The sequence below is a fragment of the Asterias rubens genome, chromosome 13 (assembly GCF_902459465.1).
Source record: "Asterias rubens chromosome 13, eAstRub1.3, whole genome shotgun sequence".
Lineage (NCBI taxonomy): Eukaryota > Metazoa > Echinodermata > Asteroidea > Forcipulatida > Asteriidae > Asterias > Asterias rubens.
This window is the reverse complement of record NC_047074.1, coordinates 12,151,644-12,163,732: the sequence shown is the minus strand read 5'-3', so window position 1 is coordinate 12,163,732 and position 12,089 is coordinate 12,151,644. Positions and strand designations below refer to the sequence as shown.

Below are 12,089 nucleotides of genomic sequence, written 5' to 3'. Positions count from 1 at the left end.
TACCATTAAAATGAAGAACAAAAAATTACATCCCACAATTAGTTGTTTTGATTCCAACAAAATCAACACTTTTTTTGAATATTTGTGTAGCATCATTACAAGCTGTGGCTATCTGGGGTTTTTTTGTAGCGTTTATAGCTTCCCATAGTCTTAGAACTTTTGTTTGCAAACACTTGGGATGTGACGTTGCACTAAAATGTCTTCAGTGACAAAGCTCTGGTTGAAAAACCGTGGACAAACCCCCAACAACAGTATTATTGAAGTATTACTTTACATCATTTAAATAAGTTCATCTGGATTGTTGATACTCAAGGTTCCTTTTCCAAACCCAAGAATACTCCAGAACATTTATGACTTTATAGTCCAAACCACGCCTACAAAACCCTCTACATGTATGTCCACCAAGACAGGGTATAAAAGGCAGTCCAGCATTGGACATGATCACCAGTCAGAAGAAGCTCCTAGTTTAGGAGTGAAACGTAACTAAAATACTATGTTACATCTACATTATTCTTGGGTTCGAAACACGAACCTCATATTCCAGTATTACAGTATAGTATTGTATATCAGTTAAACTACTTTGGAAGTCTGTAACTGCACTGTAACAAGTTTTATTTTTGTTGGTGAGAACTTGCCATTTTTATGTTATTTTTCTTTAATGATCTGTTTGTTTGCTATTAATGTTGTCTAGAAACCCAAATGGTTTGATTTCAAAGATTATGACATATGTATGAATTTTGTTTGTCCAAAGTCATGGTGTGAACAAATATGAAACTGGTACTAAAAAACCAAATAGCAGAATTTGAAGCGCTAGGGGCGCCAGACATACCAATTAAATTTTTAATTGTTGGTGTATTTCCAAGCATTCTCATAATATAACTTTGGGGTTGAACAAAGACAAATTGACTAGAGCAGGATTTGAGATAGCCTGAACGTCTGACGTCATTCTTCATTGCTTGTGACTAACGCCAGATACCGGCTTCAAAAACCGGCGTGTAGTTGTGCTTTGATCTTCCTTTATTTTACATAGAGATACACGCGACGACAGGCGGCAGTACTGCATGTACTGTTTGGGCATGGAAAGCTCATGTCAACTGCATGTATCCAATGATACCCTTGTATCCAATGGAATCACTGGATCTTGCGGCGTGTTCCTGTCTTTATCCTTGCAGATAAAGACAAGGGCCCAGTCTAGATTTGAGACATCTCCCTTTGACCTCAGTGAGGGCACTGTTTTACCTGGCAAGTCTGCTGCCACCTGGAGTCTCAATCCTTTACCCTTATGGCAAGTGTAAATTGATATACATTTTGAGAAATGTTGTGGAGTGACGTGGCCGAGCGGATAAGAGCACCGAACTTGATCTGTGCTGTTTATGATCAGCAGAGTGTGGGTTTGAGTCCCAGTCGTGACACTTGTGTCCTAAAGCAAGACAATTAACCACAGCTTCAATTTCCGGATGGGATGTAAAGCCATAGGTCCCGTGTGTTAGGAATGCACGTTAACAAAAGCCAGTGCACTTATTGTAAAGAGTTGGGGTTCGCCCCAGTGTTCCTGGATTGGTTGGCCGCACGTTGCGCCACAGCACATTGTAAACTATTACGTGGTGCTTTGTTGAAATGAATAGGTCCCGTACTTCAACACGTCCACATCTCTATATAAACACTTAAAGAAAATACTGACAGCGCATGATTCGCGCGCATACCGCTGGGCAAAACCTTTGTGTTTTGGCAGCCAGCTAGAAAGTGTATGCAATTTTACCATGACTACGCGTCTTTTTGCCCAGCGAAACACGACGTATATAGTGTTTTGTCAACAGAGGGCGGTTTGAATGTAAACATAGGTCACATTGTCTATATACACGTAAGAATGGTTAATTATTATAATTGTTATTTATACATTGTCTGAAGTGAAAAGCTTTTAATCCAAGATAACTGCCTTGTAACGACAAGATTCATTTTTAAGAGATAGACGACCCTAACTTTTGTGATTTTGTAACCAACATGTAATGTATCGAGTTATTTGAATATAGTCTCGACAATATAATTGGATATTTTCTGAAAAAGTAAAGGCGACAAGATTTCTTTATAATTTTGTGCATTAAAGTATTTAATGGTATGAATATTTATTCGGTCTGTGCGTTTACAAAATTACTGGTTATCAATCTCTATTCATTTATAGTATTGCTAACATGTCTTCCAATATATTTTTTCTGAATCATTTTGTTTCCATTGATTAACTAGTTACAGCAAAGAAGTCATTTTAAGAAAAACAAATACATTCATGTCCCCAAATCATGTCACAATACTGAGCTTTGGGAGACGGCAAAGCGCCTTAATCAATTTCATAGGATATCGAACCTAATTTTAAAACTCACTCCATGGTAGTGAAGTTAATAATGATCCTCTATAACCTAAAGTAGTAGTCCCAGCCGATTTTCTACCTTCCGCCCAGACAGTTCTTTTCGGAACTGAGAAGTCTCCCAAAAATCTGAAAAATCTACTCCACGGTACATGTAGTTAAAAAATATAGCAAGACAGTTCTCTAAAGAACAATATCTACCTTACAAGTAGACACACACAGGGTGCTACTGCAAACCAAATATATTACCTTGTTTATTGTTGCTACAAATATTTTACTTCCAATACATGTACATGATAAACACAATGCTAAATGTGGAGACAAACTTTGGTATACAAGGACCCCACGATTTCAAAAAAAAAAAATTGTGAGCAAGAACTTGCGTGTCAGTTGTAACTATCGAGCAATCTCGGTGGTCTAGCTAGTAAGACACTGTTCTTGATGCAAAGGTTGTGGGTTCGAATCCCATCAGTGTGATAGGCCTGTGATTTTTGTTCACAGAGCTCGGGCAAGAACCGAGAAAACTCTGCTAACATACATCAGTGTATATATGGGCAGAACTCAAACTAATATAGTTGTTGTGCATAACTTAAGCAATTAGTTTTGCAAAGATGGACTGCTGCAGTTGCGTAAAGTTTCATGAAATCAGGGCGGGAAAACTATTTGATCTCTTTTGTATATGGTGGATATGCTTACACTCATTCCTGCCAGCAACTATTTTGTTAGCAAAAACCAATTCTGTAATGTTCCTTTAAAGCCATTGGGCCCTTTCGGTACAGAAAAAAAAAAAAAAAAATTCACAGATTTACAAATAACTTACAGGGTTTACAGAAGGTAATGGTGAAAGACTTCTCTTGAAATATTATTCCATGAAATGCTTTACTTTTTGAGAAAACAGTAAAACAATATCAATTCTCGTTAACGGGAATTACGGATTTATTGTAAACACATGTCATGACACGGCGAAAAATTGCGGATACAAGGGTGGGTTTTCCAGTTATTTTCTCCCGACTCCGATGACCGATTAAGCCCAAATTTTCACAGGTTTGTTTTTTGATATAGAAGTTGTGATACATGAAGTGTGGGCCTTGGACAATACTGTTTACCGAAAGGGTCCAATGGCTTTAATTACTAGTTAGTCATTCAAGCAGGCATGATATTGGGTTCATGGAAAACAGGCACAAGTCTTCCCTTCCAACCAGCTCCAGATTTTACCAACATAGTACTTCAAGTAATTTTGATATTGCATATTAGGGAAGAAAAAATTCGTCAAATGAACACCATAAATCTTTTAAAAAAACTTATCTTGAAAGTAAAATAACCTAACCTCAAAACTTGACGAAAATGCACAATATTAATTTAATTTAAACACCTTCAAAATAAACAAACATCCTAACATCTTAAATGTTAAAAATGTACACATACTATTCCTTGATTTTTTCAATATTGTACACGTGTACAAATAATTATTTCAAAAATTTACACTTGTCTAGAATACTTTTTTAGAGAAGCCTGCCGCAGTTGGTTGGTTTCTACGTCCAGTTTCTCCCATGGCCAAGCGAGGGCGTAAAGCGGTTCCAGTCAGCACATCCAGCGTGGTTGGCTGGTTTATGCGCTGACCTTCATAAACTCGCACGGGATGGATAGAAAATGGCCGCCAGTCAACTGAGGCAGGATTGGACGTTCAGACGAACATTGTATACCTGATGACAAACAATAATAAAAGTATTACAGGGAAGGTACACGTTTGGTAATTACTCAAAACAAATATTAACTGAAAAACTCACTTGTAAAAAGCATTGGAGAGCTGTTGAGTATGCAATTGTGGGAAACGACTCCCTCTGAAGTAATGTAGTATTTGAGAAAGAGGTAATTTCTCACTAAAATAATAAAAGACTTTAATGCTAGAAGTCTTTTATTCCTAGCACGAAGCACACAAATTCGTTTAGCATGAAATTGTCTTCTTGATAAAAATAGGATGACCAACCAAACTTCCATTTGTTGCATTATGTTTTTTACTGGTATTCAGCTGTTGTTTGCTAATTCCTGAAAGTCACGTTGAAATTTGATTGGCAATCCCGTTTTTACCATGGAAAAATTTCACGCTTGGCAAATTTTGGTGCTTAGCAGCTCTATGAAATTGGGCCCTGGTATCCCACTTACCTGTTTGAGATGTTTGTATTGTCGTTAGAGCTGATAGCTGAGTTTCATACTGCTCTCCAGGATGTTCACAAGGTCCTGGTAACGTGGCACCTTGCCCGACTCCAACTTGGACCACACTGGCATATCTACAAGTAATCAAATGTCCAGATAGAAACAATGAACTGATGAAAGATCAGTAATAATAATAATAACAAGAGATGTTAAATTTGCATCAGGGAGTAAGAATATTAATTTTTTTTTTTTTTTTTACCCATACACCGATGTGTGTTAGCACTGTATACATACTCCGTCCTTTCCCGAGTCATAGGACCCGGGAAAGTACTGAGTATACAGTGCGAACACACACCGGTGTATGGGTAAAAACCAAAAAATTTATAATAATAACATAAAATTTACAAGGCGCACAGTATCTGGAAGGTACCATTCAAAGTCGCCGGATGCTAGCAAGCAGACAAATTGAACAAAGGACAAATCATTAACAAAGGCTCTTTTACTTTATACGTTTGCCTGTTTGCTGGCAGGCCCGGTACTTCAAAGGCGATTGCCTCCATGCCCCCAGGGGCCCAATTTCATTGAGCTGCTAAGCACAAAAAATTGCTAAGCATAAAATTTCTTCCTTGATAAAAACAGGATTACCAACCAAACTTCCTCAAGATTTTCAGGGAGAGAACAACATATCAAGCAACATGCAACAAATGGAAATTTTGTTGTCAATCCTGCTTTTATCAAGGAAAATTTTTCATGCTAAGCACATTTCTGTGCTTAGCAGCTCTAAAAAATTGGCCCCTGGTCATTGCCTAGGTGGCCTTCAAATGCTCCAGTAGTAAAATTTTCTCATTGGGTGCCCTTTAAAACAAGGAGAAAATGCCTTGGTGCCCTTGCCCTTTCAAAAAACAAAGCATACATGGTTGAGCTGACCAACCATCCAACCATTTGAATTTATTTGACTGTGTTTATTATCAATGTGTGCACTGTATGCATGCACTATACTAAGGGTGTTGGGCCGAGTGGATAATAGCACTGGACTCAAGCTCTGATGCTTCTGTTCAGCAGAGTGTGGGTTCGAATCCCGGTCGTGACACCTGTGTCCCTGAGCAAGACACTTGCTTCTCTCCACCCAGGGGTAAATGGGTACCTGTGAGGGCAGAGATGGTACTTGTGATTGGTTTAGCCGAGTAGTGCATAATATCGCGCACAGGCTGTATACTCCCCAGGGAGCTGAGATGGTTTAAGGAATGATTTAAGGCCCAGTGACCAGGGGTAATAATGTCGGAAGCGCTTTGAGACACCCCTCGAGCGGGAAAGCGCTATATAAAAACGGTATATTATTATTATTATTATTACTGGCAAGCTGTGTAGTGCATCTATACTTACAATCATAAAGGTCACAGTGTATGTCTATAGGCCTTTATTAGAAACAGAATCAATGAAACATGGAGGGTTTGGATTTTGGAGGGTTTGAATTTTGATGGGTTGGGGTTGTCAGAGCGACTTACCATTTAGTGAGATCTCAAAGGCGCCTGTTGAAAGAAGCTGTGTTTCTATGGCATTACTTATAAAGAACAACATTAGACAGGAGTAGACCTACCAAAAGAAAAGAAAGAAAAAAAAGGAAAACAAAATCATTTTACATGTAAACAAAGAGCTTTGCACAGGGCTCAATGTTAACACTTGACCGCAGGCCTGATTGCCGCTCGAGTGATTTCACTGTTCAGCAAGTGTGTTTTTTTCCTTCCAATTTTTTGGATCTGATAAAAAAACAAAAGCCAAACAAGGGCAGACCTTGAGCCCAAGTCAGACCCAGAGCCCAAGTAAGACCCAGAGCCCAAGTAAGACCCAGAGCCCAAGTCAGACCCAGAGCCCAAGTCAGTCCCAGAGCCCAAGTCAGATCCAGAGCCCAAGTCAGACCTTGAGCCAAAGTCGAACCCAGAGCCCAAGTCAGATCCAGAGCCCAAGTCAGATCCAGAGCCCAAGTCAGATCCAGAGCCCAAGTCAGATCCAGAGCCCAAGTCAGATCCAGAGCCCAAGTCAGATCCAGAGCCCAAGTCAGATCCAGAGCCCAAGTCAGGCCCAGAGCCCAATTCAGTCCCAGAGCCCAAGTCAGACCCATAGAGCCCAAGTCAGACCCAGAGCCCAAGTCAGACCCAGAGCCCAAGTCAGTCCCAGAGCCAAAGTCAGACCCAAAGCCAAAGTCAGATCCAGAGCCCAAGTCAGACCTTGAGCCAAAGTCGGACCCAGAGCCCAAGTCAGATCCAGAGCCCAAGTCAGATCCAGAGCCCAAGTCAGATCCAGAGCCCAAGTCAGACCTTGAACCCAAATCAGATCCAGAGCCCAAGTCAGACCCATAGCCCAAGTCAGACCCAGAGCCTAAGCCAGACCTGGAGACAGAACAAGAGCCCAAGGAAGACTTGAGCCCATACCCCGAGCCCATACCCCGAGCCCATACCCGTAGCCCAAGTCAGACCCATAGCCCAAGTCAGACCCGTAGCCCAAGTCAGACCCGTAGCCCAAGTCAGACCCGTAGCCCAAGTCAGACCCGTAGCCCAAGTCAGACCCATAGCCAAAGTCAGATCCAGAGCCCAAGTCAGATCCAGAGCCCAAGTCAGATCCAGAGCCCAAGTCAGATCCAGAGCCCAAGTCAGATCCAGAGCCCAAGTCAGACCCATAGCCCAAGTCAGACCCATAGCCCAAGTCGGACCCATAGCCCAAGTCAAGCCCATAGCCCAAGTCAGATCCAGAGCCCAAGTCAGACCCATAGCCCAAGTCAGACCCATAGCCCAAGTCAGACCCAGAGCCCAAGTCAGACCCAGAGCCCAAGTCAGACCCAGAGCCCAAGTCAGACCCAGAGCCCAAGTCAGACCCAGAGCCCAAGTCAGACCCATAGCCCAAGTCAGATCCAGAGCCCAAGTCAGATCCAGAGCCCAAGTCAGACCCAGAGCCCAAGTCAGATCCAGAGCCCAAGTCAGATCCAGAGCCCAAGTCAGATCCAGAGCCCAAGTCAGACCCAGAGCCCAAGTCAGACCCAGAGCCCAAGTCAGACCCAGAGCCCAAGTCAGTCCCATAGCCCAAGTCAGACCCATAGCCCAAGTCAGACCCGTAGCCCAAGTCAGACCCATAGCCCAAGTCAGATCCAGAGCCCAAGTCAGACCCATAGCCAAAGTCAGACCCATAGCCAAAGTCAGACCCAGAGCCCAAGTCAGACCCAGAGCCCAAGTCAGACCCAGAGCCCAAGTCAGATCCAGAGCCCAAGTCAGACCCATAGCCCAAGTCAGACCCATAGCCAAAGTCAGACCTGGTGACAGAACAACAGCCCAAGTCAGACCTTGAGCCCAAGTTGGACCCACAGCCCAAGTCAGACTCAAACCCCAAGCTTTGGTAAAGGCCCCAGGTACAGTTTACAAATGCATACCAGTACATTTATTTTCAATGCCATTTTTCTCATGAGTCCCTTCATGGTCACCAGTAATTAAAATTGAGAAGCCCTCGAACATGCTGTATAACTGATACAAGTTTGGTATGGACACAAAATAATATGCCTCGAAATTGTGTGGTTTTCATTTTACCTCGTCGACTAGAACGGTCGGCCATTTATGGGAGTCAAATTTTTGACTCCCATAAATGGCCGACCATGTTAGTTCGCATAGTAGAAGGAAAACCGTGCAATTTTGAGTGATACTTGTGTGGATCATTATATTCTACTTTTACAACATCTTTGTAACCATATGCATTTCATAACAAACGGTTTCAAACGCTTTTTATAGACCAACTCGTCCGATCCAAGGCAACGTGTTCCTTTAAATAAAATTAACTAATTATGAATGTATTGGTCTACTTAAATTAACAATAATAACTGGTGACAAAAATGTGAGGGTATGCCTGCACTTTTCTCTCAATGTATTGTGGGCACCTCATGCAGCTGTGTGAAAATTAGAGCAGCCACATAATACATACATTGAGGCACTTTCAATCCAGTCAGCAGACTACATGATTGCATGACATGAGAAAGGCACTGGACACTATTGACAATAACTTGGTAACGAGGAATGGAGAGCTGCTGATAGTATACAAGATTGTGAGAAACGACTCCCTACATGTATGAAGTAACGTAGTTTTTGAGAAAGAAGTAATTTCTCACTTAAATATTTGAATCGAATTCGCGACCTAAGCTGAGGTCTCAAATCCAAACATCTGAACGCACACAACTTCTGCGACTAGGGTGTTTTTTTCTTCCATTATTCTCTCGCAACTTCGAGGACCAATTGAGTTCAAATTTTCACAGGTTTGCTATTGTATGCGTAAGTTGAGATACACCAAGTGAGAAGACTGGTCTTTGACAATTACTAAAGGTGTTCAGGGGTCGATTTCACAAAGAGTTAGGACTACAGTACATGTAGTCCTAACTTGGGACTAGTCTTAGGAGATACTAAAAACGTATGGCTAGTCCTAAGTTTAAGTTTAGTCTTAACTCTTTGTGAAATCCACCCCAGTGCCTTTAGGGGGCAGTGAACATTCCAAACACCTTGTTTCAATTCAGCATCCTTCAGCCAAACATCAACATTTTGGGTCAAGTATTCCCCCATAGTTTTTTGAAAACCTTGGGAGAACCCTGTTACATCTGCCTCCATGCCCCTGGTCATTGCCTTGGTGCCCTTGAAATGCTCCAGTAGAAATTTACAATTTCCTCATAGGGTGCCCTTTACCAAGGAGTAAATGCCTTGGTGCCCTTGCCCTTTCAAAAACAAAGCATGCAGGCCTGTTCATCATAGTTTGATAAATTCACATTGCTAATTGTTTTTATGCAAGTCGCCAGACACACACCGCCAGACACACAAGACTTGAAGGCCACTTCAAGGTGTGGGCTACGATTATTTTTGTTTTCAGAGGCCAATGCCACCTACTCCTAGGGCTGAAACAGGGTTACCCCCTTCTACAGTCCATACGAATGTAGGCTTGGGTAACATCAATCCGAAGTCTGGGCGGTAGAGCAGAAAGCACTACCTCCCCAATTTATCACTCCCCAAGGGCCTTACCTTGTTTTCGATGGCCCAACTCCAAAGTCCAGGGGTGTCAAGGTTCAAGGCAGGGAAAGGGTTGCCACCGCTGACTATAAGGACGATCAGCCCAATCTTAAGAATGCTGGCCGCACTCGCTAGGTAACGACGGACCGGATGGGCTGGAAAGTTTTCTCCCTCGATGCTGAGTTCCGGGTAACGTGTTCGAAGTCGATGGGAGTACTCTTCGAACACCTGCCGGTATCCTCAGGAAATACTGTCAAGAGAATAATTATTGACTGTTAAATAATGAGAATTAAGATCAAGAGGAGGAGTCGTTTGGGAGCGATATACTCCAAAGTTGAAAGTAAACCACTTCCTGTCAAGTGCCTAGTAAAACTTCAAATTTAAGTTAAAGTTGGTTGAACTGGTTAAATTTAATTGAACTGGTAAAAGTTAATTTTAATTTGCCTGTTTGTGGGTGTGTTTGCTTGTCTGGCTGTTTTTTGTGGTGTTTGCGTATTTGTTTGTGGTATGTAATTGGGGTTCCGGGTGTTTGTTTGCTTGCTTACATTGTTTTGAAGTCTGTTCTGTGTGTCAGTGTACTTGTGATTTCTGTGTACTATTTTTATCTTTCAAATAATGTTTTTATCAGTTAATGTGTAACTGTAATTTTCCAACTTATGTATACATTTATACATAGTTTTATCTGTTTTTAGTGATACCTGTAATTTTGGGCTATCCGCTGTTGGATATCAATAATAATAATAAAACAAATAATAAAAAAACAATTAAATTGGGTATATTTTCACATCAAAACAATGTGGTTGGATTTGTATAAATCTTTTCATTCTTTTTTTCCAATTTTACAGTTCAATCAAGGAAAAGTTTCTGTATGGCGCCACCACTTTTTCATTCGAAATGAAATAATACTGTATCTAATTGACCTTAAATGAGATATCCCTTTTTGTAAAAATTAGTGAAAAAGTGGTGGCACCATAACATGGAAAATTATCCTTTACATATCCCAGCACACTGAGAAATCGCAGGCCATATATATGAAAAATAGTCTAAAATATAATTATTACAATAATATCAGCGTGTAAGTGTAACTGTAATTATGTAAAAAGCTAGGGAGAGGGGCCGGGTATACATAACATACATACACATACATAGGCCTGAAGGCTGCAGTAAAACGTCAATAGATTTAGGGTTACCATTCGTGATAACTGAATACGATGGTTGAATCATGGAGGTAGGAAGGTTGAACTGAACGATTAATAATTGTCAGTAAACAATACAACACAGGGAGTGCGTGAAAATATGTTGACTCACCAGTAAAAGAATTTCAACGTTGGGCCACTGAATTTTGAGAGATTCATGGCTGGCCGGTCATCGGAAGATGCTTCCGTTTGTGTCAGTTCTCGTAATGTGACTAAACCTAGACATAAGAAGACAATACCGTAAATTAACGTCCCGTTCGCCATTGTTACTCAGCAAAATTGTACCGTCCCTTCTGTATAAGAGGACGGGCTAGAAATGGCTATGCATTTATTTTTTACGCATGTAGTAAATAATTTAGTCTGTTCTGCTCTCCAACTACTCGTTCGTCACTGTACAAAAAGTCAGGACACCATGCTAGAATCTCGGGAAAATAAGAATCCATGCAGTTCAAGGCGGTGAATTTTTGTGTATGGATATCCCGTTCATTCTATTGTGATGTACGCAATTATTTTATTGTACACCGACTCTCCCATTACGTAATTGAATACTTTTAGCAGCAGTCACTCATCAGTGACATCAATGGTAGAGTATCCATACTATTTTTAAACTTATCTGCGTTCAAAACATCATCGCTAACTGGTTTAAAGCCAACTTTAAACACTCTGTCTCAAATACTCTAGGCCTCGAACACTAGACCCCCCCCCAAAAAAAGTGGCCCCCCAGCTCTGCCTCCGCTAAATACTTTTAGGCCTTTTTTCATACAAACCCGCATACGTCACACTGACGTCATAGTGATGCTCTTTTCTCCCTCCTTGCTTCTCTGTCGTTTTCTTCTTCATCATCATCATCATCATAGTATTTTACTCAAAAAAAATTAACCTTATTTACTCTGTCTTAATTTTTTTTTTCCGCAGCGCTGACAACAAGTGGTTTTCAATTATCTCTATACTTTTGATATGATACAAGTAATAGCATTCTATTTTCGATAGGTATATGCCCTACAACTTTATAATACAAGTTATCACCTTTTCTGTTAAAGTGAAGTTTGATAATCTTTATGCACAATAGTATTGACTCAATATTGTAAATTTAGGTTTTGTTTGATTTTGAATTCTTTCTTTATAAACATTACACTTTAAATATTTGAAATATAAAATCATGACAATACAATAAAAAATACATGACAACAGACGAATTGAAGTATCAACCCTGACAGAAGTTTCCAGTACTACTAGTCTAAAAAGCATCAAGTTGGCTTCGACCAATATGCAAAGCAAGAACTACCAAGAAAATGTGACGTCACCTGAAAAGCTAGTACAAAGGACAACATCGACAAGTTTGCAGAAGATCGG

At 40.8% G+C, this 12,089-nt stretch overlaps 1 protein-coding gene across 1 annotated transcript; it reads right to left on the bottom strand.

Moving 5' to 3' along the window:
- Window positions 1–3,445: 3,445 nt before the first annotated feature.
- On the bottom strand, window positions 3,446–11,066 carry LOC117298518 (thioredoxin reductase-like selenoprotein T1b). Its single transcript, XM_033781810.1, has 5 exons — window positions 10,849–11,066; window positions 9,553–9,790; window positions 6,019–6,106; window positions 4,523–4,647; window positions 3,446–4,062 (listed from the first exon to the last, which is right to left on the bottom strand). The coding sequence occupies exons 1-4, from the start codon at window positions 10,998–11,000 to the stop codon at window positions 4,547–4,549; spliced, it is 579 nt and encodes a 192-aa protein (XP_033637701.1). The 5' UTR covers window positions 11,001–11,066; the 3' UTR covers window positions 3,446–4,062; window positions 4,523–4,546.
- Between the last annotated feature and the right edge of the window lie 1,023 nt (window positions 11,067–12,089).